This window comes from Dufourea novaeangliae, unplaced genomic scaffold (assembly GCF_001272555.1).
Source record: "Dufourea novaeangliae isolate 0120121106 unplaced genomic scaffold, ASM127255v1 scaffold379, whole genome shotgun sequence".
NCBI lineage: Eukaryota > Metazoa > Arthropoda > Insecta > Hymenoptera > Halictidae > Dufourea > Dufourea novaeangliae.
The window spans coordinates 447,000-473,590 of NW_015374290.1; the positions used below are offsets into that span (position 1 = coordinate 447,000).

Here is a 26,591-nt window from a genome sequence, read left to right on the forward strand (position 1 = left end):
AAAAGGATGCGTATAAAACGGACGAATCGGCACAGCGAGGCGAGGCGCGGTGAGACTCACTTTGCCCACACATGGCAGCGACGAACGGCGCTTCGACGTTTCGACGCTGCGACTTTCCCTCCGACTCGCCGCGGATCGTGCAAATCCGTTAATCGCGAATTAAATCTCGGACCTGGAAATCAACTCGTTCCGCACGCCCCGTACACAGCGGATCCTCTTTCCATTCGGAGTTCACTGAAATCTATCGACTAAATCCCAGTCTCACCGAATCGAATTCATGGCAGATTCCTTATGCAGGGTGTTGCTAAACTTTCACGAGGTGATTCTACGCGTGAAAATGAAAGGAACAACAAGAATTACGAAATTGTGTTGGGAGGTTTGTTTTCAAATTGTTAAGAATTACAAGATTCGAGTCTGAGATATCTGAAACCAGTGTAAATCTGCGTACAAACGATAAGCCTAGGGCACAGAAGTCACGGCGTGTAAACTGTCGTTGTTTAAGGCAATATAGGTGTTAGGTACCTTTAGCTCATAACCGAAAGAGTAATATGTGTAAAACTTATACTCGTGCCTGGACTATCTTCTGATGACAATTCGCAAGAAAGCAAAATCCACATGGAAGACCACAGCACACAAACGCACAGAATGAACACTAAATATAAACTAACTTAAACTAAACGAAAACTCACTATGATAAATAAATTGAAGCGGTTATTTGGAGGGGTTGTATTCAAACGACTTTACCTATCCTAAATTTTAGCTGTTACTAACTCGAAAGCAAAGCCCCGAATGAAATTTCGTGGTTCATGATTTTCCTTTTATTTTCACACGTAGAATCAACCCATACAATTCCTGACACTAGTAGCCAAACATCTCTGTATACCCAACGATCTTATTCACCAGGTACGAAAACGTGTGGTAAAACCGAAGAGGACCGATCGGCGAGTTTCGTGCAAGGTCAGACAGTCCGGCAAATTTATTTCACCGGAAACGCCTTCCAACACTTCCCGCTAACGACCGAGCGAGCGAACCGACGAAATGAACTCCTGCGAATTCGCCCCTCGAACGGTTCGATCGAAGCACGCAACGCTTACCGGGGAGAAAGGAATGAACATGCGGCGAACCGAGCCGATCGAGGGAACCCGATCTCCGACGTTTCAGCGGTATCGTTCCATAATCCGGCACCGTAGGCGGTACACGTACACGTACGATCGGGAGCGTAAGATCCACCGAATCGCGGAACGACGAGGTGCATTGCACCTGTTCGGGCAATGCGATCGATTCGCCCCCGTGGCTTTTGATCTTGCACCTGGACAGCACTTCCCCTGCCCCCCCCCCTTCCCCGTCTCTCACTTTCTCCATTACCCGCGCCTTAATTAATTCGTAAACGATCGAAGATTTTCGATCGCCCTATTAACCGCTCGACAAATCGTCTTTCGATCGTTTTGCTGGTCGATTCGCGGCTCGTAGACACCAGGTTCGAGGGAAGACAAAATTCCCAGAGTTGTCGTATTGATCTTGAAGGTAATCGGAATCGGTGAGAACAGAGCTTGGTCCGTGGATCGCGGGGACGAGCGCGTTAATCCGTATCCAGAAGTCGTGCGGCACCGGTCAGGGTTCTATCGGCGCGTTTCCCCGGCAGACATTATTTATAGCGGGTTAAGATATCGTTCTCAAATTGGTCGGTGTACACCGACGGCGATACGACGCAGAATTTTTCATCCGACTTGCGGCCTTTTTCTTCGGTGTCGCGAAACTCGCCCCGCGTGACAGAGACCGAGAACAGGGAGCAGGAAAGGGAGCGGGAAAAAGAGAGAGAGAGAGAAGGTGAAAGAAGAGGCAAAGTCGAGATTAATTGCCTATCGACCGTTTGTCTCGAAAGTCCACCGCGCGAGGCCCAGTTTCAGCGAGACCAGTTTGTTCTGCGCTGAGACAGGAATATCGTGACCGCGGATCGCCGCTCCGTCGAAAGACCTACGCCTAATTATTGCGACCGAGCCAGGTTGGAAAAAGAGACGAGGGACCGCGATAAACAAGCCACTTCTCAGCTCCGACGCGCCGTAGCGTTTCTACGACCGCCGCGAGTTTTCGAAGATTCTCGTCCCAATGAGAATGTATTCGACGTACTTTTTTTAGGGGGGCAGCTCTCAATAACGATCGCGAGAAAGCATATCCCAAATTGTTCTAAATTTCGGTAAATGAAAGTTGATTTTGTGCGTGTCAACAATCAGAATGAAGATCGAGAATTCGTGCGATCGAAGGCGGTCTTATCAGTTGCCATAGGAATAAACGGAAGGCGGTGCAAATTACGGTGATTCCAAGATTTCCGATTCTCTGATCGAACGAACGAAAGGAAGATCGAAGGGACCGTTTCGTGGTTGATAACGGACGATTATAGCGCCATTCGTGCGCGTAATACAATCGACGAGTCGTAAAGAGACGTCGAAGAATATGGAAGCTCGCGCGTAATCATTTGCCCTTAAGCTAATTGTTTCACCCGGAATTACAGAGCGGTATGGCGCGCGTGTACACGCCGGCGACGCGTTAACGGTTTCCGTCGAGCGTTCCGATAATTTCGCTTCGAATCCAAGTACCCTAAATTGCTGTTTGCTTAATGGACGGCCGCCATTATTCGGGTATCCGAGATTAACAAGCAACGACCTCGTGAGATTTTTTCTCTCTTCGTATTCCCTTGTTCCTCTTCCTTTACTCTCGCCCCTTTTCTCTTTGTCTGTTACGCCTGTCCCCCCTCCCCTGTGCCAGGTTCTACCTCCTGGATGTACGATCTTAACAGAATCACTGCACGCGTACGTCGTCGCACTTTGCTCTTCTCGACCAACCGATCTTAATCTCTGTTCCAAGGAATTCAAGAACGTTGCGCTGGCTCGTTCGCGCGTACTCGAACGGGATGCTCGCCAGTTATCCGGTCGTGCACACCAAACGCCCGCACTCCCTGTTTCGAGACCAGTAGCTTTTGTCGTTTCGCTTTAGGCGTGAATGTTCTTACGATAATCGCTCTTCCCAACGTTCGCGGTCATCGCGGAGATCAAACGGAATTTGCTGCCCTTGGAAGGATCTCCATTCAACGGGAAAGTCGAACCGCGAAGTGAAAACGTACGAAGAGCCACGGTTACCGTGTTCGGAGGCAATTACCATCAAGGCCAGAAGAGGCCTATTAAAGTTAGATCAGCGGAGACGAATAACCTAGGTGTTTCGCAAGCAGGATGCGGGCCGAGCGCGTAACGCCGTGAAAATCGCGAGGAGAGCACGGGGGAGGGTCGCGCAATCGGCTCGGTCACGCAAAACGATCCCGGTCCCAAAGAAACGGAGGAGGCGGACCGCAGAAACTATGCAGTCTCGAGTCTCCCCGCGATCGCGTCAAAGACCGAGCAGGGGCCAACAGCCGCCAGACCGCGTACGCACGAAGCCTGTGAGTAATAGTAATAGCTTTTAAATTGTCCCTCGCTTTAATGGCAAATAATATCCGCACCGTTTCGCCGTCCCCTTTTTTCGACCGGCGAAGCTGTTCTTCGCCCCTTTCCCTTTTTGCTTCTTCGTCCCTCGAGACATCCAAAGACATCTAGAGACATTTAAAGACATCCAAAGACATCCAAAGACATCCAAAGACATCCAAAGACATCCGAAGGCATTCAAAGACGTCCAGGTGCGTCCGCGACACGCGCTGCATTCCCCTCGCCCGTTGCCATAAATACGAGGTCATTCGAGAACGAAGATTTGTGGTTTTTGCGAATTTCGCGACTGAATAAGAACTGCGGGCGGGACTTTTATCCGACTCGACCGGACAGCTCGACAAAAAACGCTAACGCGCCAGTCTTTCGTTGCCTTTCGAGCGTTGTAAATAACAGGGAACCGAAAGAACGGGGTCGCTTATGCCTCCTCCGAGCAATGTGTTTGCTGTAACGTTTTGCGCGTATCGAGCAAGTTTCTCGGCGGAAGCTGTACCACGAAACATTAATCCCGCCTATCGCAAACTCCTTGCACCGGTTGACACGCAGCGGTTATAGGAAATTAAAAGAATTCGCGGCGAGCTTTTTCCTCGTGCGGAAACTGACACGAACAAAATGACAGGAAGGGCTATTGTTGCGCAAAATTTTACTCGCGTTATACGAGATTTTACAGATCCCCACATTGGCCAGAAATTTCGCACGAGTCGAAATCACGGCCGAGATAAAAGAACTCGTTGTTCGATCCTTCGTGCAACGAAGGTAACTTTTATTTTATTAGCACGCGCTCGAGGAGAGTTCGAGAGGCGAGCTCGACGGTGACGTGATTCGCGTGGGAAGCTCGACACTCATTGTCTATCTTCAAATACAGTGTATAAATATTCAACAATTCCGGCGGTAAGCACGGTTAAGCACGGTCAGAAAAAAACGAAGGGGGCGTATGGAAATCCGTATCTGCGCTCGCCCCGAGGCTCCGTCTCGATACCACGACCCGATACCTCTGCGCTCGGTGCGCTCGGTGATAGCACGTCGACCGGCTGCTTCGATCGAAGCAATTTCTGGCTTGTCGATCCCTCGATCTCGAGCATTCCAGATTTTAGATTTCAAAATCCAGATTTCCATTGGACAAATTTCGCCGCGAAGGTTCCGTTCGATGCACGCCGCGGTCGGAACGCAAAGGATCCGATTCAACGGTCGTGAGCGGCGGTGTTAACAAAAGCACGAACAGGTGAGGAAACCACCTCCGCGCGGTAGCGTCGTAAAAGCGAAGGGAACGAGCTAAAAATGAGCGAGGCGCGGGCGGCAGCGTATAAACGGATAAAGAAAGATAGTAGGAAGTCGCGGCGAAGGAGAACCAAGAGAGAAGATGGGGACTCCCGCGGCGAACGATGCTAAAAAATGAGCGAGGTTCGGGTGAACCGGCGCGGCGTTGTCCGACTGAATGACCGCGCCGTTCCGCCACGAAAGTTAAACCGCGAGCCACGAGCGAGCGGGTCGACGCGCGTGCGTACGCCGCAGCGCGACCACGCGCCCACTTGCACTCTTGCACACGCGCGAAACCAGTGAGACTTAGCAAACCGTACCGTGTGTATGCATCGGTGCTGTACCCAATACGCAGGTGTCCGGCCGTATGCGCGAGCAAGACGCTACGCACAAAAGAGGGTACGCTGCTAGCGACCGGTTCGCGGCCCCTTAATGACTCGTAATCACGAAACGCTGATGTCCCTGAGTTATGACGCGCGTTCCCCGGCAGGGACGTGTACTCGCCCGTAAGCCCAGACCCGGCCACGAAGGTGAAACTCTCCGAGCGACAAGGAAGAACGCTGGACTGGATCCCCTCTTACGTAACACCTACAGGGTGACCGTGGCACACCCTTCGCGAGCACGCTTCCGTTTGCCCCCGCGGCAGCACGAGTTACGAGCCTGTTCGAAATCCAGATTCCGTCTGAATCGGTCGTTACGCGCCACGCTCCTCGTTCTGTCCTCGATACAGCTTGTTAAAGTATTACATATAGGTATATGTACGTACCGCCACTGCACAGCCCCGAACTGCCGATACTCGGCGGCTTTTCCTTGCGCCGTTCGTTTCGTTTCTGGCGTCTTTTACGCGCACCTCGTGTTAAATAGGTAATTACGCGGCTCTCCGCTAATACCAGGCTGAAACGGCCGAAGAGGATAGTAGGGTACCGGTCGTGTTGTACTCTGTGTTGGTAACGGTTAGCAATCAGTAGTACGAGTTGGACGCCTTCCCGTAAAATTCTAGCTGTCTACGAGATTAATAGAGTCGACTGCATCCTTCTCTGTCCTGGCGTCAAATGCGCGTTCCTCCCCTTTCTTCTGCTTCTCCTTTTTTTCATCGCTACCTCTGGCAACCGTCGATTACCACCCTACCCACGCGTGCCTCAAAGAGAAGCCACTAATGACTCGACCGTTTATGAATACGGATTATTCGAGTGAGGTCGGAAGGACGATAAAGGATTATCGCGAGGAGGCGTTCTTTTGTACGGTGGAAGGCAAGCGTGCACGGACAACGGTACAAAAACAGCCCTGTCAGAGCCACCTTCCACCTCCACCTTCCACCTCCACCTCCACCTCTACCTCCAACTCGTAGAAACCCTACTCTCTATGCCTGCCTCGTCTCTCGCGTTCCTTTCGCATCGCCAGACTTCTTTCTCCTATTATTCCCTAGTATTTTTCCTCGTGCTAGTCTTTTGGCTCTCGGCAGGGATGTTAATTCCTGGATCGACGACCCCGAATCCGTACGGAGGAATTTGTTGCATGGTTCAAAGGGTATGCGAGGGTATCGATTAACGAGAGGATCGAGTTATTCCATGACCGAGAGAAAATCGATCGATTTATGGATCCGGCTTGTTCGAAGGAGGTCTGGGTCAGTGGAGGAAAGATGGAACCGGCTCGCGGTTTTATGGTCGAAAACGAGTACAGAGCTCTGGCAAGAAAACGCGTCAAGGCCGCTACGCGTGGACGCCGCCGCCGCCACCTTTAACGTGAAACTTCTTCAGCGAATATTATCCCTTCCGGCCTGGTCCTCTAGACCGCGAGAGATACTTATGGAGCTGGAAAAAACGAGAACGCGTGTTTCTTTTCCGCTCGAGCATAATGATCGTTGCTTTTCCATTACCGGCAGTCGTCTCGGAGGAGCTTGTTTCGCTCCCTTTTTAGACACGGCGACACCAACGACGACGTCGACGACCCGGAAACCGCGGCGAATATGAATTTCAAATTGTCTCCATTATCAAGGACGAGGGACGCGATTCCTTGCAGCTATGTCCTCGAATGTCTTCCCCGGGAACGAACGGGGCGGAAGTCGCGCTCAATAGTAACGTCTTCGATGTCGACACTCTCAAACGAATCGGCCGGTTCATCGACTTTCATGAGTCCACGGTACCGTGACTTTCGAGTACCGGATACTTTCCTCCCGCGGAATGCGTCTGCGATCGAAGATCGATCGAGGGACCCCTCGCAAGAAAGATTCCTCGGTTTTGCTCACCTTCGCGTCGTCCGAATCGACGAAACCTGTTTCATCCAAGTCCGCTCGTTAATTATTCGCCTATGACAAATTCACGGGAGCAGGATCGAGCCACGATAAATAAAAGAATAAAGGGGGCGCGAGCGAACCACGAACAGCGAACGTCGAACGGAAACGTATCTCCTCGCGTAGAGGTGTCCCCCTCGTATAAATTATAGAGTATATCCGGATACCCGACTATAAATCCACTCGGTGGTCTCGTTGATTAATCGGGCACGACGATCGGTTGTGATCCACCAACGTATCGGCTAGACGTACCTACGTGTGAACGAGGAGGGAGATGGGTACACGGCCTGTTTGACAGAAAACCTGTTTTCTCTTTGCCGCGACACGATCGGGTGACTCCTTATGGTCGATTGAGCGGGGTTTGCCATTTGCTGGAAACACGAGAGGATAATATTATCTTCGAACGAGGCATAACTGTGTCCGGGCATTAATCAGAAGTGGGCCATCGTTTCCGACTCGATTCCCTATTCCATCGGCCGATAATGAAAACGATTAAGTACCGTGTAACGTTCTCGCATTCCACGTGGCGCGAACGCTGAACGCCAAACGCGTCGAAGGGGAACGAAGACGAACGATCGTGTCCTCACCGTGGCAGCGTGTTACGTAAATTCTCGTCGAGCTTCGCGGGGTATTATTTTCCATGGCGCGACGCGACCACGCACGCCGCGCCGGCTGATTTTACGTGAATGGTATTCGAGACGCGGCAAAGACCGCTGACAGAAGGACGATATTCAATCGACACGGTTGAGACGGAAGAGGAAGAGCAGAGAGAAGGAGAAAGAGAAAGAGGAAGGGTGAGAAGATGGGCGCAGCCTCCTCCACGGTGGCTACCCAAGGTCCCTCTCCTCGGCAGGTTTACGACGAGCCAACGCAAACACGACACTTGGCCGCTAACTGGCCACCTAGCTACCGGTGACTAGCCTCTTCCTGCTGCTATCCCAAGCCCTTGGAATTTAACCGCATTCACCGAGCCGCTCGGCTCGCATACTCCCACTCCTCGGTAATACTCTTACGGCTTACGGCATCGGAAAACTGTCTCCCCTGTACCGCTCCTTTTATAAATACAGTACGATCGTCTTCCTGCTAGTTTGATTTCTCTGTCTCTCCGGAGAGTTGTTCGTGCGTTCGTTCTGTCCGACCCGAAGAAACGAAAAGTTACCGTCGTTCCGTTCCGTGAAACCGACATCCGGGTACGAAGAGCGGGGTACTTTTGACGTACGCGAGCCCCCTCGAAACCACGGGAAAGAATTAAAGATGCAACCTCTAGATTATGTCGTAGCCGTCTCTAAATAATATCCGCGACAGGTACCATATTTATCGAAATACCTTGCTTGCCATCCGGCGCAGCCCCGTACAATAGCGGAGTAAAGAGTACCTATATGATGTATTCTCGTGAGGAACCGTGGTCGACCAGTACGTTGCGCGGGTCAGTGTCCGATATCTCATTCTCCCGACTACATTGCATGTATACGTTCTGGTACATGCGGTTTCACCTCCTTCCCCTCCTCCCTGTCTCTCCGCGGCCACGGCCGTGGACACCAGCGCACAGACGACTAGAGAAAGGAGAAGAAGATTTGCAGATGATATCTATCGCGGTCGTATTCGCTTCGAAGACAGAAGTGGCTCTATACAGGCTGATATTATTTACATAGTTGTGTTTATCGGCATATAACTAGGAGGACCAGAGCTCGCTGGACTCGATGGGGTATCTATCGATTACGCGGACGAAGACGAGTACGCTTTTATTCTTCACTCGTGATTTGTGTAATTAGAAGTACGATTGACGAACACTCGGTACAGTAGCAGAGCTTGAATACCTATTCCACGATGTTACTGCAACTCATCTCAAGACGATTACGCAGGATCTTTTGCACGAGTCGTCAAGGTGGTCGAATCGACGTCTCGAGTAGTCGATTTCGTCGTGTAACGAGGTTCGAAATACAACGTGTTCAATAGCAAAGGAATCGAAAGGAAATAATGTAAAAGAAACGAAACGTGGATGACCTATCGTCGAGGGAACGAGTCGTCGCGTAATGCACGCCGATTTCAGCCGGTGCAGTTTGCATAACGGATCCTCGTATGTATCTCGAAGGTCGGCAGTCCTTACGCAACAGATGTCTGTTCTTTCTTTCCGTTCTCTTCCCGTCCGCTCTCCTTTACAATACAAAATCCCATCCGGTTTTCCAATACAGACTTACTTACTCTCAGTTCGATTGCACTGCATGATATAATTAAGCGTTCGGCACAATCGCATAATTCGAATCCGTCGACGTCCCTCTAAATGAGAAAGCAAACGCCGTGCGTTCCGCTTCACCGACCGAGTCGTCCGTCTTACCTGAAACAGAAAGAAAATCTTAGGTTAGATCAGGTATCGCGTGACCGCACGAACGTTTCAATTACGCGACGCGATAAATATCGCGCGGAACGAGGCACACCTCGCGTAAACTCGGCTGGGAAACGCGTAAATCCCAGAGAAATGTCACCGGGCCGGGTCGGGCCGTGCCAGGCCTTTTTACTAGCGAAAAATTGCTCGCCTCTTGGTACACGTTCGCGCGTATGGCTGTGATACATCGACGAAGGGATGGACACTTGGCCTTGCGTTATACTTACTTACAGATAATTCGCGGTATGTAGTTGGTTTACGTCGATCGGGGAGCGCACGGCGGTGCCTCCGACTCGATCGTAATTACCGATAATAACAGTACCAGTTTCTTTTTCTAATTAATATCGATCCCAGGCTCGAGTACAGGATAACCGTGAATTCGCGTCGGTATTCGTAACGCAACGATAATCGATCGCCGCGGTAGATGAACGGCAACAATAATTAATTGCTGCTGCGTCATAATTATTGCTTTCGCGGGTAATACTTTTCTTGTTGCTCGTAAATGTTACCCTCGACGCGCAGTATACATATTTCATCGTTATTAATAGGTCAAAGACATAGATACGCGGTCTCGAACGAAAAGAACGGGCCACAGGGACGCGATCGAGCGGTCGCCACGAAGACACCGCGCGGTGGTTGCTCGCGAGAATTGCTCCGAAGTGGCATGACGGCACGATTACGCAGATCAAACTGATAAAGAAGTCGACCGACACTGTCGTTTCTTTCGGTATGATTTTTTTCGCTTCCATTTTTCTATTTTTCCATGTCTCCCTTTCACTTCACCGCTTGTATTGTGTATGAAATACAGAAAGTTGTTTCTTCCGAAACGGACTTGTAAAACTTTCGAGGATTTAATTAACGAAGAGGAGAAGAAATCGCGAATACTTTGCCGCGACTACACAGTGACGCGAGAACGTGGTGGGGGGTTTGTTATCGGCCGTCGATAAGCCGACTAAACGATTGTCGAGTTAACGTCTCGTTGGGGCGTAACAGAGATAGCTCGGTTCTCTGCGTGTGGTCTCAGCCCTGACACCGGGTGAGAAAACGTCGGAGGAGTAAGACGCCGATGAACGAGTACGAAGACGCAACGAGGACGGTAAAAGAGGAGAGAAAAAGAGTGGTGGGGGCAAAGACTGGACGAGAACGAGATGATTCGAGGGGACACGCGGATACTGCCATCTAACCCGGGACAAGGGCTGCAAAGGAAGTAAAAAAGTCTCGACCCTGCTGCCCCCCGGTGAACATTATTACACATTTAACTAATTTCCTTGTCTCGTAAAATACGGGAAGACCGCGCGGTGGTTGCACGGCTCTTACAAAGCATGCCGCCGTTATGGCACCTACGTATGGAGGCTTGATTCGAGGACGCGTCGATAAAGTTCGGGGCAATGGACATGGAAGGAAGAGAAGAAGACGCGGAAACCTGGATCCACGAATCACCCAAAGTGGGCGTTATATTGCAGCTTTAACAGCGCACTTTATTGATTCGCTTTTTATTGCTTATTTACGAGCGAACTCGAATTTGCACGCTGTTATCTCGAACGATCTCGCGCGAAATTATCTTCCGACGAACAGGACTGGGGAATTTTTAGAAACGCACCGTTGACGTAGCGCCACTAGTTTCGAGCGGTCGTAGACCTTCTGACAATGGGCTTTTTAATTGTATCTGACGCGTATTTGGCACCTCTGGTGTACAATATGTTAATGCTCCATAAAACATGATTCGCCGATTCGCCGTATTTGCAAGTCAATAGAGAGAGATTTCGATAGATTATTTTCGAAGGTCTTGGAAGGATTCAATTTAAGACAATTTATCGACGCCCATGATTTCTGCTTACGTACGCGCTAGAAAAAGGGGATTTTCGGCGAGAACGAACGCACGGTCGCGGGAAGGAGGTAGAGTCGACGAGCACAAGCCGAAGAAACGTATGTATCAGTCGGAGCTATCTCGCGATAATCTCATTGTCGCCTTCGACCGTTACAACGTCATTAAGGATAGTGGTGGAAAGCAAATATGAGACCGCGTCTCACGTTTCACCCAGGCTTGCTCGACGACAGTGTTTTTTTTTTTCGCGCATCGTCTCTCTTCTCTTCCAGGCGGCGACTTAACACCACCGTTTCTCTTTCAAATTTAACGATTTCTCGATTGTGTCGAGAAACGTAACCTTGTCCGTCGATCGCGAGCTCATGGAAGAACGATGAAACGGATGCAATACCATCGATTTTTCTAGCTCGATGTTTATTACATTCCACGACGCAATCCATCCTAAAGTCGACTCTCTTGGGCTTCGAAATGGTTAATTAAAAGTTTTACGATACTATCGACGAGCTTCCAGTCGCATTACTTTTCTCCTTTCGACCTGTTCAAAGACGTATCGAAGTCATAAGAACGGGCCGAAGAATAAACCCGTTCGCTGCTCGTAAAAAGTAAGCGAAACCAGAAAACTGGTTTGCATAAGCCTTCCACCGGGTTTTGGTTCGCCAAACCCCGAGGCGGAATAACGAAAGTATCTATTCCGATTATATTGTAACGATGGCGGCGCGACGATGCCGATAAATCTTCCGATTCGATAGGTCGAGAAGGCCGCGCCGCGTCGGAGCGCTCGCGAGTTGCGCGCGGGATTTCAGGAATTTCAGGAAAAATTTCAAAAAAACCGGCGTGCAAGAAACCGCGGCCGCTTCGATTCCAGATTCCAGATCGCCTCGTCCGGGATTCGTTGCCTCGACCCTCACGATCCTCTTTGGCAATTCACGCTGTTGGTATAACGATCGCTGCGTGGCGCGGCGAGAACAATGGCCGTTTACGGGTGTGCTTGGGAAACGGGAGAGCGTCGCGTCGCGTCGTGCCGAACCGCGATTACGGAAACGTTTCGTATTTTATATCTTTCCATTGGAACGCCCTTAGGAATCCAGGAATCGCGTTCTAGAGAATCAATTACCAATTACAGTAACGATCCGCGAAACCATCGAATTTTCTATTCATCTTCGTCTCTTTGCCCCATTACATCTGCCCGTTCCTTCGATCGTTTCCTTTGTCTCGCTCGGTGTCGTTCCGTGTGCCTCGCTCCAAAACTCTGGCGGCCGGATCCTTCCATGGCCCCGACGATAAGGACGCGTAATGATGATTGCTTCGTGGAAATATTTGTTTCACGGTAACACGCACAGTTGCGGGTCGGCAGTAAAAATCTCGGCACGCGCGTGTGTGTGTGTGTGTGTGCGAATGCGTGGAAGAAACAAAAAACGAAGAAAAAGAACCTGGCGTCGTCGTTTGAAATCGTAATTTCAACGATTTCGACGCTCCCATAGTGCTTAGTTTACGTAAGGCCGATCAAATTAGGGGGTTCCGGTGCCCGCAAGAAAGTCATTCTTTCCTCGTGGATACCATAAGCCAAGCCGGAGAAACTGAACTGCCCTAAAAGAGCGCCGAAATAATCGGTTCGTCCATTACGTTTGGGGCACCAGACCAGAAGCATCCGGAAACACTACCAGAGTTTAATTTCAATCGAATTTCGCGTCGATAGTATTATACAATCAAATAATTACCCGTCTATGTACATCGACGATCATACCGATACTCGACGAGCTGTTTATCGAGGCGTAGTGAGGGGCGAGGAGTCAGGGATCGCTCGGGAGCGTAGCGGTATTACAAGTTTTCCGCGGCGGAACACGGGCCAGTATGTAATTTCAGAGGAATAATTGCGGGCCACAAAAAAATATGACCGTTCGCCGAAAGAGCCGAAGGTGGACGGAGACGAGCAAGAGAGGAAAAGGGACAAAGTAACCGGTAAGGTTGCGTACAGATGCTGAGTTTGCCAGCATGTCATTGTTACCCGCCCGGGGCTAAGTCGAGAATTCAGCCAGAACGTTTCTGCCTTCTCCTCCGCGTCTTCCTTCCTCTTTCTCGTCTTCGCCTTAGCCTCGGCTTCTTCAGCGCTGTTTGCTCGATCCAAGCGACCAGTGACAAACGATCGACGACCGTTCGATAAACCGAAGCACTGTATCGACATCCAAAACACTGTATTATGTGTAAGGTATTCGACGTAATTTCGAGCGAATAGTTTTTTTTTTCAGCCAGAAGAAAACGATTAGTCGGCGAAAAAGCTGCACGGTAGCGAAAGGAGCTGCTCGCTTCAATGAAATATGTACGTCTATACATCGAATGGCAAAAGGAACAATATCGTTCGTACCGTTGAAAGTAGCGGCGAGCGACGACAGCTCCTCGATCATCGCGAACACGAGCAGGTTTCTTGCATATGCTTGTCGGGATTCCTTTAGATATTTATCGGCTTTAATGTGGACAAGGGACCTTTCGCTGCTGTCGTTTTCGCGAGCGGCCCGTGAACTCGACTAAACCAAAGCCGACTAAAGGAAGAACGGAAACACTTCTTCTATTCCTCGATCACTGGAGTCGGGGCAATTTCACGACGACCGAGTCAAGCGTCGATATATCACCGAGAAATGATGGGAATCGGGTCGGAGTTCCCTCACGGCCACTTTCTCTGATCGACGATATTGATCGATGCGATGCGAATGATCGAGAACAGAACGTAATAACCGGACATTCCTCCGAAATATCCGGATCGACAGATCGGAACGCAGGAAAGAAAAGCTTTCGAAGGTTTCGTCGGTTACGAGCACGCGGCCGATGGATCCAGCCTGATACGTGTCTGCGCGTACCGAGCGTATCCGGTTCGCCTTTGGCTCTCGGCGCGGAGAAGAGTGTTCTTCGTGTTTCTGATCGAAGAGGAAACGTAGACGACGTAGACCGAGAAGGTGCGCGTCGAGTGCGTCGCGTCGCGAAATGCGAGTTAAAGGGACGGTAGACAAATGAGCGGAGCGTTCTACATAGATCCCTTCGCGAAGATTGGATCGAGTTTCTCGCATCGTGAGAGAAAAGAGTAACAGCGCGGGCTTCCCGGCACCCTGTGCACGTTCGCAAGCTTCCTCGGCGAGCCGTCGCGAAACCGAACCGAGCGAAACGAAACGAGAGAGCGGAAGAAAGAAGAACGAGAGGAAAAGAAAAGGGTGATCTTTCTCCTCGCGAGAGCTCCGGAATATGTGTCTGCAAGGGCCTATTATGCGAGAGTGATAAATCGACGGGCAAGGCCGTCAGGAATCTCGATAAGGTACCCTAACCCCTTCTCCGTTCTCCATTGGGATAGCAGCCCGCGTTCTTCGTCTTCCTCAAGCTCATCCCAAAGCACGAGGTTGTTTAAACTATCGGCCATCGTTGTCCATCTAGATTTCTTTTTGTCACTTGCGTCTGCTATGCTCTTACTTCTCAACGGGGCATCGTCTATGGTTTTTCTAATGCCAAGGGCACACGATCATCCCAAAAATCGCCAGGACGGAAACTGGGGCGTCCGTTTTCCCAGTTCGTGTTTGCCAAACGCGGCTGCAAAACGCACAAGTACTCGCAGTCGGTCGTCCTCGAAGATTGCTCGCGTACAAGATGAAAGATTCTTCGGATCTCCAAGAGCCTGACGTATCTCGGTAATCTCGAGTAGGAGTCGTGAGGACGGTGCGGCGGATAGAAACGGATATGAACGATCGTCATAACGGGCTTCTTCGCGTGGGGAAGCCGTGGAAACGGGAAAGGTGACGAGATAAGGAGTCGCGCCAGTGGTCCCGGAATCTCCGCGAACGCCACGGGTCACGGTGCGCGGGTAACTCGTGTAACTCGAAACGACGAACCCGGAGTTGCCCGTTACCACCATACCGCCGCATCGTTTGCGCTCTCTCCCTCTTTCTCCCTCGCTCCCTCCCGCCCCGCTTTTCTACGTTTTTATCGCTCGTTCCTCTTTGCCACTAAATGTGCCGTTATACAGCGAGAAGGGCAACGAGTACGGGCAACACAACGGAGGCAGTCGGCGTATGCAACAACGACGAGCTACATCGCTGATGCGAAACGTATTGCCGGGCTGGCCGTGTCGGGTCGGGTCGGGTCGGGCCGATTACTTAGGATTAGCACGCGCCTACTTGCGAAGAATAGAGTGCCTCCTTCCCTTTTCTTTCCTTCCATTTCCGTGGCGAGAGCACCCTGAGAATCCGATGCGAAGGGGATGGCAACAGGAACGACGTTCGACGCGAAAACGAGAGAAACAGCACAGAAATGCAAGAGAATGAAAACGAATGGAATGAGGAAGGAGATACGAGAGTCTCGTCCGATCGCCGAGTAAAAGAGAGTTCGTGCGGGGGAGAAAGACGGGGCACGGACAGGAGACAAAGAGAGAAAAGCGACAGACTTACAAACAAATACACGAGGCGATACACGAGAGCAAGGATCTCCCTCTCCTTTCTAGCATCTTCTGCGCAACCTTTGCGACGCTCGGGTTCCCGGGTGAATGCAAATGAGACAACCGGGGTACCGGTTAACCACCTCTGCCACCGGGGAAGACGTTCCGACCATATCCATCGTTCGCATCGTCTCCGCTCGGGACGATCGATGACGTTTCCACGAAAGAATCCGCTTGAAACAGCCCGCGCCTATGCGGATACAGGCGATTATTCTTGCTCCCGATTCAGATCCGTACAAGCCGCTGATTCCCGCGACTCGCAAAATTCTACGTATCGGACACTTCGCTACCTTCCGTGGCCGGAACGTGAGAACCCCGTGGTCGCAAGTTTTACGAAGCAACGTGAAACGGTACAATGGAGCAGAGAGTAGTGCGAAGCGTGTTCGCGCCATTCCGCTTCGCGTGGATAGAATTCACGCGGTCAAGAGCGTGGTAAACGGCGTCAAAGTGGCTCGCCGCGCGTATCCCTCTGCGCGACATTCCGAGAGGAAAGCTCTGCGCTTCAACGGCAACCGCCTGGCGTCCCCGGGAACTTTATGGCTCATGAATGAAACATAGGCTTAACCGTATATCCGCGGGGCTACGTGCTGCAACGGTGGCTTAATGTATGCCGCGATCGCGAAAAATGCCGAACCGATAAATAGAATTAAGGCGGGGACCAGTGCCGTGGTCTTTGCAAGCGTCTCGATATCACGAACACGACGCGACCAGCGGAGCGCACGGCGATACGTACACCCGCATACACCCGTTATACTCGCTACACACGTACGACCGATTCCACCAACAATACTGCCGCAAGATTTCGCGATCACGTGGAAAGAAACACGTTGCCGAAACGATACCCGAGCGAAACCGGGTGAAAGCTGATCGAGATGAATCACGAGGATCGATGGATAGCGAAAAGTGGTGCATTTATATACGCGGTACGTTTCCGTATGCCGGGACAACTGCTGCGAACACCTCGTGAATCGTCTGCGTTCGCTGAACATCTTGACGTGGAAACACCGCGAATCCATTAACCCTTCGGACACGACCAGACCCTACGCGTTACGTAGAACACACGTAAGAAATGTGGGATGTAGTACGGTATGACCCACATAATGAAACGAAATTTTGAAAACCCAAATATAAAGGTTTAGATGTAGGTCTTGATTAGTTTCTCAGATGCTTACCGTCTAATTGTAAGATTAGTATTTTTTTTTTGTTTTTTAACTAACACTAACCAACTCAGATCGGTAATAGATAGGTAGTAGTAGAAATACACGTGTAATTTTATTTACTTGGGCTTTATACACACTTGCTAACGCCCACGAGCGGCGACGACCGGGAGAATTCAATGTATTGTACAGAAACATTTTTTTTTAACTTTACATTTAGGGTTCTCACTCCACCCCCTTCCCCCCTAAAAAATTTCGTTTCATTATAGCGTCTGGGTCATACCGTACTGCAGCCGAAATGGGAATGCTAGAATAACAATAAGCGGAAGATGACAATCGAGTGTGGCGCTCGGAAGATTGAAACATCGACCGGAGGTAATATTTCAGAATAGCGACGGGTGGTTGTAACTGCGCGACTATCGGCACGAATGACGCTACCGGAACGCGGCGAAAAAAGTTGTCGCGTTAAGTTTGATCGGGCCACTAAAAATACAGACGGAATCAGGTATAACGCTAAATAGAAGGCGTACGGGCCGACCTCTGGTCCACACTCGGAAGCGAGTGTCCCCGAACGTCGTAAAGAGCAGGGCCAGAACCCTCTCGCCTCGGCCCACTTAACCGCTTAATGGCGGGTCAAGCGGCAATAACGCCGCCAAATAATCATAAAAATGAGGTTGGTAGCTACGCGGAACCCCCCGTCGCGTTCGTAGCGCCGCGTTAACGTCCTCCACGGCGACGGTGTATCTTATGCGGGGCCTTCGCGGGGGCCTGCAACGATACAGCTGTTCGAGTCACGGATCTCGGCAGACCGTGCCAAATAAATCACCGAGCGAATTTCCATTCGCTCGTTTCGTCCCCGCACCGGGCACGCGCGCGTGCACGCGGCGTTTCAACTTTACGCCGCATTCTACATACGTATGTGTACCAACATTGAAAATTAACTCGTCGAACAGTTGATCTACAGATTGAAAAATTGTTTTCGGCTACCGTACGCCTTTTGTCTTTACCACCAACGAAGGTGGGAATAGGGCGGGGCAGAAGGACAAATACGCAATTTACCGGGGAAGAAACGAAGAAGCGTGGTCGAGATTCCAACAGCACACGGTGTACCCGGAAAATCACGCACCGTACAATATTGGGGGTGCCACAGTAAAGAGATCGCCTTTGCTACACACGTCTGACACGTCCCCAGATACCAGTACGACGGACATTTCCACGTCACTCTAAACGATCCACAGGGCACACTGCCTGTCATTATTATTATTATTTCCAAGTGCGTTTCATTGCATTGCGAAGCTTCCGCTTCTCTAATCCTTATATCGAATGCAGGTCTCGTGATGGAACGAAGTAAACTGGATCGTCCGCTCTGGATCGAACTCTCGCAGTTTCCCCGTTGGACGCGTCCGTGTGCGCAACTTATAATAATCGAACCGTGGCAGTAACCAGAGGTTACGTATCAAACGAGAGAAAAGGAAGAGGGACTACCCGAGGGCTCCAGCGATGCCGGTCGATGCGGTGCCCCCGACGATTGGTTCGATTTAATAAGCATATCACGAAACTCTATGATTATACGAGAGATCGCGAAAGCGTCGGGCGCCGAGCCTGGATCATCTTTATTTCCAATTAGATCCACGCTGGAGCGGAGGGGGGGGGGCTCTCTTAATTGACGGAATACTGAAAGAAGAAAGGAAGATCCGACCGCACGGGAATTATTTTTAATAAGAAACCCCAGACACGTTTTATCGTTCGCGCGGACGAAAATCGAAACGTTTCCCAACCGATAGGTCGTCCACAGTATGACTACTAGTTACCACAGGAACAGACCAAATTCACGCAAAGAGAAGAATGACGGATTCGGAGAAATGGGAAATCGAGAGTCGCCACCACCCCCCGTCCTCGACGTGTCCGTTGTTCTCCCGTTACAGAAGGACAGGAGGCAGCGTTCTCGAAGGGGTAGCTCTATAATCATAATTTAGCCATAATTACATTTATGACCCACTTTACCCTCGTAAATTGTCCACGAAGATCGAGGCCCTCGGTCGTCGTTATTACGCGCCTCGGATACCATGGCCGATCCTCCCGAATCACTTTTTCTTCCTCTCTCTTCTTCTCCTTCTTCTTTTTCCCCTTCTTCTGCTTCTTCTGAATCTTCTGTTTCTTCTCCTTCTCCTTCACTTTCTTCTGCTTCTTCGTCGTTTCCTTCTTATTCTCTGTTCTTGCCGCGTATTCGACGTCGTTGTCGTCGACAGCGCCGTCTTCGTCCTCTTTTCGACCTTCCGAGGTTATTAAGATCGTGATTGGAAGAGGCGAATGGCTCGGTCGCCGGCCGATGCGATGCGATGCGATGCGAGAGTTCAGCCACCCCGAGTAATCGAGAACGGTGATAATCCGAGCACAGGGGAAACGATAAATTCCAGGTATCGATCTCTTTCCGAGGAACGCTAATATTCTCCCGAAAATTAGCGCTCGTGGCTTGTTTACGAAGGCTTCGGCACTGCCCACGGACGGCTGAGCCGCAAACGTTTCGGTTAATCGACGCCCCTTCCGTTTCTCGCACCGTGACGCTATTACACGGACCGTAATACCGGCGTGGAACGGCGAAACCGCGACGAGACAACGAGGGCACGAGATAGAGACGGTCCTTCTGGAAATTTCACGATTCGCTCGGCGAATCCACCGTAACCGCCGCACATCGAGGAGAATCGCGTGATCGAGGGTCGAAGTATATTCACCGAAACGAAACGGTACACCGACATCCGGCCTATCGAAGCAACGGAAATCGATGTGCTGTTCGGTGGTATTGTTGTTGTCGTCGTCGTCGTTAATGCGAACAAGTCAAAACACTCGGCGGATGAACGTTCTTCGGGTGTAGAAGGCGAGAGGCAAGACGAAGCAGCTTCGAATCGATCTCGACGCAAGAAGAGAGAATTCGTCGATCTTGCCGGAAACGGTGGGGGCTCGTTTTCGTGGAGGGCAAAACCTGAGGTAGGAGTGGACGAAGCCAGCACCGACGACTACCACTGCCTACCTACCTACCTACCTACCTACCTACCTCCCGAGTTTCTCGACTTACCTACAGGAGGTTGTTGCAGCATGGTTGTTGTACTCATACCTATCGGCTACCCGCTCGTTACCTTGCCCCCACGACAAGGCGTTGTGCCCGCGATCCTGCCAGGTCCGTGTTTCCTCATCGACAGCAGCCAGCCAGTCAGCGAACCGTTCACCTCTTTCAAAAACTTCCTACGTAATGTCAACCTACGACGACGATTATCGTGGTCTCACCCACGAACCACGAATTTTCCAAACATTTCCGTGATACCTTCTACACACCTTTCTTCAACTTTTCTCTTTCGTCCCCCTTCGACGAGGGTTCAAGGAGAAATACGCGGCCATGGTAAGATCAAAGGATTTTCAGACAACGACGAGGACTACGCCGCGACGACCGTTTCCTGATCGAAGCCGCTGGAACGTGACTCGTTTGCAAATGATCGAGGCATCGGGAAAAAAAGTGCGAGGAAGACATTAGGCATTTCTCGCCTCTCGAATCTCGAGCGGTCAGGGACGAATTCGCGCAAATTTCGTAGTCCGACTTATGATTAGTCGCGACGCAGCCCATCATTACACGTATTACCATCTCTCGCGCCTTTGGTCGAAGGCTTCCGATACCCGGGCACGAAGCAACCAGCGCGCATACATTCGGCTGGACCGAGGGCATAGATAATACGGGAGCGCCGACGGATAATTTTACAGTACGCTCGAAACTTTTCATGCGATACGAACCGTCCGTTGCGTAGCACCGAGCAGCCATTACGTTATCCTTAACCGTCGCGTCGTCGGATTTTCTTCTTTGCCCATTCGATCGAACAAACGACCGATCGATCGGTTGGTTACCCATAAATTGTACCGAAGATCGTCCCGAATTTTAACTGAATACACTCGAAATCAATCGACCGCCCAGCGGAATTTTCAATGGATCTTGGTAACGAATTCTCGTAGACTGCAAACCAAACGTATCTACTCTGTTCCTTTCGGAAACGTTCTAACACGAATTGCAGTGCCGTAGAAACGAAGAAACCGAGAACATTTGTTGGATCATTAAGTCCGTTCGTTATTTATTTGTTTCTCCGGTTTTGGTTCATTCGAATTGCTCATTCGCGCGGGAAAAAAAACTCTCTGTTGACCACAGGCTACGATGCTGGACCTTGTTGTGGCTTGGTTCAGTGTAACCAGTGGTGCATGATACATTGTAACGTGGGTTATTATTTCCCGATGGTCTCCTCGATGAAAACGATATTCCCGCCTCCCTTCGTCAACTTACTCTTGTTCGGCTGCCTAATTGCGCGGCGATAAAAAAGAAGGATCTCTCGCGATAGTCATGCCGCACCGCGCCGTTCTAGGAACGGTTCCTTGTTTCGTTAAAACTGAATGCAACCAGCCCAACAAAATTGGCGTCTGTCGTCGGTCACGAAAGCTCTAACAAATGCCCAGGAGAAGTCCATTTCGAGTGACTGGCTGGCTCGCAGGGACTCGCTAACAAATCGTCTGTCGTCGTGGCGTGTAACCTGCCTGCCATTGTGACAGTCGCACTGTTAAGCGGTAATAGTAGACAGGTTATCGGCAGCTGTTACAACAACTCGGACCTTTACGTAACGACCGGTGTCAGTTGGTGCGAGTACGCTTCGCAGGGGTCTGCCAGTACAGCTCCGGCCTCCGTTCGTAGGTAGAGCCGCGGTGGCTGATGGTATCGGGCTGCGCTCCCCACCGGAACCACCGCCGCCAGACGTACCTACTACACACTTGCTCGTGACAAGGACGATCCCCGGCGTGCGTTCCAATACCATCGCCATTATTACGGGGATCAATTTTGTGGGTCCCATGTGGTACAAGCACAGACGAGAAAACGTATCGAGTTCCGATTATAAGATACTAAAGAACCACGTTCGGCGAGAAACGGTGGTATCGCATCGTTACCGCGTCGTTACCCCACGGCACTGGCGTCGCGTCGAACAGAAGGTGGACATTCCAATTAAGTCGATTCTATATCGGACTGGCCATCGCATCGACCAGCCGCGTTGTCAGTGGCCACGCGGGACGACAACAAAGAGGCGAAATGACCGAACACGCTCTACCGTCGCGCTGCGTATCGCAGTGACACGAAAAACAGAGACAGAAAAACACGCGTGTAGGTATACGCTCGGCCGACTATGTACGCATTCTATTAGGTATATTATTAACACGGCGCGTACGAGGCCGATCATGCACGGGGCAGATTCCCTTTTACGAGCGCAGGGGTATCATCCGGAGCATCATCAACGACTCGCTCACGGTACGCTACCAGAGGAGGCTACAGGAGTGATTTTTGCGTGGGCAACGGTCGTTCCAATAAAATTCGAACGGCAGACAATTTTCGATTACGCGTGATCTCATTAACTTGCCCCGTAGACGTCCGCCTCTTCCTCCTTCTTCTCGTTCGCCTTGCCCCTCTTTCCTCTACCCTTTTTATGCCTTCTGTTCTTTTTCGTTCAGCCGCACCTCCACGGATTTCAGCTTCACTGACGCGGCCCCCGTACGCTCGAGGTCGGGGGACGATCATTATTTTAAATTCGCTCCAAATATTGCTACAAAAAGCGCATATTGCATTTTGCGGTGATCGGCCGAACGAAGTGGATGTTCGTGAGGCCGTCGGTCCGCCTGACGATGGACCGCTTCGAGTCGCGGAGGAAACGAAACGCTTGTATGCGCTCGGATCGTGCGACTCGTGTGTACGCGAGCGAGCACACGTCGCGTTGTGTCGCGTCGATGTCAAACGAAACCGCGGGCGGCATTAACCTCCGACGTGGAACGGACAAAGACACGTAGATCGGCGAGAACCAGTGATTTTTCACGAATGGCACCGTAGAGCCAGAGACCGGGAGATGAAGAGGGAGGAACAAAAGATGGGCAACGCATGGTACGCGAACGTTACGCGAGTAAAATGGCGGTACGCGAGATCGCAGCTTGGTTGCGGTGAGTCAAGGATATCTACCGAGGAGCGAGGAGCAAGGGGTAAGAAAGGGGAGTCGCGAATACGGTGCAGAGAAAGAAGAAGAAGATCGACGAACGCGCGTCGAGATGGAAGAGAAACGAAAAGACGAGGCAAGGTGACGACGGTGGTGGAGGAGGTGGTGGAGGTGGTGGAGGTCGTGGAAGTGGTGATGGTGGCAATGGTGGCTGTGGCGGCAGCAGGGAGACCCGGCAGAAGCGGGAGGTGGCTTAAAAATGAAGTAATATGGTAAAAATATGGCGGGCAATTTTCAAGAGAGACGGAGCTAAGCCTGTTACGCGGCAGTCGGCGAGACACTGACGTAGCTGGTGCAGCGGTGCTGTACGAAGAGGGTAGCACGCGCGTTTGTGTGCGAGTACGTAATGTCGGTAGGCCAAGAACTCACGGTAGATACGCTTCACTCGATCCGGCAGCGTAAAGATGGTCGTCCAAGATAGCGTAAAGTTAATAACGAACGGCTGGATAGACGCAGACACGGACGCGAGCGCGAACGCGAACGTGGACACAGACGCGGTGCACGAAGGACGGACCGAAAGAGGGATCCTTCGCGGCAGGACGATCAAAACCACGGGAGGTTTTTTGCTTTCACGTTCGTCATAGCTGACCGCGTAAACGTGAAATGCTTGCGAGCGTGTAAAATCACGATCCACCGGGGGATACCGCTGCGCGACGTGTACGAGATCTCTCGGCGACGTAATGGCGTCCCGACGTTGGATTACGCGGCTCTGACCTTAATAGGTACATACATATGTACATATTAAACGTAAAATACCCTCGTCGAGCTCGAAATCGATCCAATGAATCGCCTCGTTTCCTCTCGCATACCTCGCATCCGTGGTTACGCGCTGCTCGGACGTTCTGATACCATAAAAATCTACCGTTGGAATCTTATCTATATTATACGGAATTATATCTCTTTAACAAAACGTCTTTTCACCCATTATATACATTTATTTCAAAAGATTCAACATTTGATCGACAGCCGGTGCCAGTCCACGCGATACTACCGAAAACCTCAGCAAAAAGGACATAATTCTGTACCTTTCGAGTACACTCAGAAATTCAGCACAGTCAAGGTGAACCTTGCACGTGTACGCGTCGCCCTGAAAGAAAAGTTTCTTCCACCATGACATCCTAGAAACGCCAAAGGATTTCTCCTCCATCTCCTCCACCGATTAATTCACAGCATTGTAGCAACCGCTGCCACTTCGACTCTAGCCAATGAGGCAAAACGTACATTTCCATCACTTCTTCGCTTCGTCAGAAAAAGCAGTCTACCTCCTAGCTTACGACCTCCGTTGATTACAACGGTCTCATCGTCCGCGCGAAAACATCCGTTATCAGCCATTAGATAGCGTACGTTAATACGACGTCGTACGACTTACGTTAATACAACGTTCGGCATGGATGCATCGCAAGGAAAAAACCTGTTCTGGCTAGCCATAAACGCGTTTCACGCGTAAAAATTGCTAATCTAATGCGCACCGATAGAAACGACTGGGAGACTGCACACGCGATCGTCTTAATAAAGAGATAATTAATGACGGTGGCCCTGGGAGGAGTAGATAAAACCGCATAATCTATGGCCGATATCGTGCTTTAACCCGGTCTGGCCAGACCGTCCGAGAAAATTCTACGAGTTCTCCCCCGTTCCTCTGGTCCTTTAATTATTCCCGAGACATTTCTCACCGATCGGAAGGCATAAATCGACGCGTGCGTTTTCGCGGCTGCTGGCACGCACGCGATTACAAACCGCCTAGAGTCTAGATTCTAGATTGTCTAGAACAACGTTCCTCGAACGTCTCGACGCGTGGCCATCGATCCGATCCACCGATACGTGCTGCCTCTTGTTCCCCATTCAACTCGTCTTGCCATTTCGAAGGCTGTTCGTCTCCAATAGAAATCCGTGTCGATGCGTCTGCCACGGCTACGGAGAAAGGTCGTATGTACGTACACGAATGCTCGGACACGGTCACACACACACACCTTTCAGCATCCCCGTCGTGTCGAGAAGATTCCCCGCGGAATCGTTCGAGCGTTGCGACTGCGTGCAACACAAGTACGCGCACCGCCACGTCCCCCTCCGGTCCGTATCATAGCCATGAGAATAGAACGCGTATCTACTTACAATTAGTGTCGACGATGTACGCGCTCGGGTTTGTACGTTGCTCGACCTAAACGCGCACACAACTACCCGTTGTGGTCGGCTAACGAGGCACCGGTACATCGTGTACGCATTGTACTTGTCTCCCGAGCGGAACGAATAATGGAACCCTCCGACGCGACGATTTCATCTTCCCGGTCGGAACAATCGATCGAACTGAGAACTGAAACGTTCCGGAATAGCTGGCCGATCCCATCGGGTCGGGACCAGATTCGCGATCGCTTTGGTAATTTTGCCCCCTCTCCCCAGCCTTATAATGCGTACGTGTATTAACGAAATCGAGTGAAGATTTGTAGATTCCGCCAACAACCACATCGTAGGTCGCAGCGTACGTGTGTGTCGTGCACACAGACGCGATACAAGCATTGCGTTAGCGTTGTCAGGTGCCCGTGCCGATGACTGCGCGCATATGTAGTTCCGTTTACACGTGCACTTGCGTCACCGTGAACTTACTTCGAAACGAGTACAACGCGATACTCGCGTCGCGTCGAGTCGTGTGCGACACACGTGCCACGCATGCCATTCAAACGTTCCTCTTTACACTTTATCGTCCTACGTTCTCCAGCCAACAATGCCCGCGTTCATCGATTCGATTCGATCGGTTAGATCCAATCGACGAGAAGGATTCCGTTGTTAGAAGAGGTACCGGATTATGGGCGCGACCCATTGCAAAGCGACCGTTGAATCGTCGAATCGTCGAACGATTGGCGATCGGTTGTGTGCCGGGCAAGTCGAACGCAACAGTCGCGTCGGGTTAACGAAACCGGTAAAGGACGGAATCGGTGTTGTAACGTGTAATTTCGATCGACACCGAGATACGATTCTCGACTCGATAGTCGATACCGCAACATCGAGAGACCGAGTATTATCGCGATCGTGTGGTAACGTAACGACATCCAGGCGAAATTATCCGAATACCGGCCGATTAATAAAGCTACAGGCGAGAAAACGAACGCGTTGAACGTTTCTATTTTATGTAATACCGGGCTCGATCGATCAACCACGTTTAAGATCGATCGAGAACGGTGCGCGCAGGTGTTAAGACACACGCTCGGTAGACGCGTGAAAGGATTGGTCTACATTCCTGCACGACGATTGTGTGCCGCGACGCTGAAACAGCGGGAGCGCTTGTATACAGGGATCGGGTTCGAACAGCTGGAATGCGTATCAGGGACCGGCAGCACGCTTTTCATCTGTAAGTTTCTATAGACGAACGGACAAACGGACGGACGGACGGACAATCTTCAATTATCGTGATAACAAATAGCTGTTGATTGTACGGCGAGGCCGCGCGGTTTGGTAGCCCTAATCGTGGGGTCAAGCATTCGAAAACAAATGACCCCGTCGCGTAATTTACGACGCCGCGGTCATCGCGAACGGAACCCCCGCCCCGTCTCACCGGGCCCCCATCGCAACGCGCGTAATTAATTGATTCAGCCTCCTCTCACGGACGTCCGACCGTTCGATCGAGCGAAGAACAAATAAACAAAACGTTTCGACTTTTTCAAAGACGCCCTCCCCCCCCCCCCCC

General features: G+C 51.0%; 1 protein-coding gene across 1 annotated transcript in view; it reads right to left on the bottom strand.

Moving 5' to 3' along the window:
* The window catches only part of LOC107192775 (protein dachsous), a 101,991-nt gene extending 82,028 nt beyond the window's left edge, over positions 1–19,963 (bottom strand). The window contains exons 1-2 of the mRNA XM_015582112.1: positions 19,927–19,963; positions 18,942–19,126 (exon numbers count right to left, since the gene is read on the bottom strand). Coding sequence (XP_015437598.1) covers positions 18,942–19,126; positions 19,927–19,963 — 222 coding nt within the window. The remainder of the gene's footprint in view (positions 1–18,941; positions 19,127–19,926) is intronic.
* Positions 19,964–26,591: the final 6,628 nt, after the last annotated feature.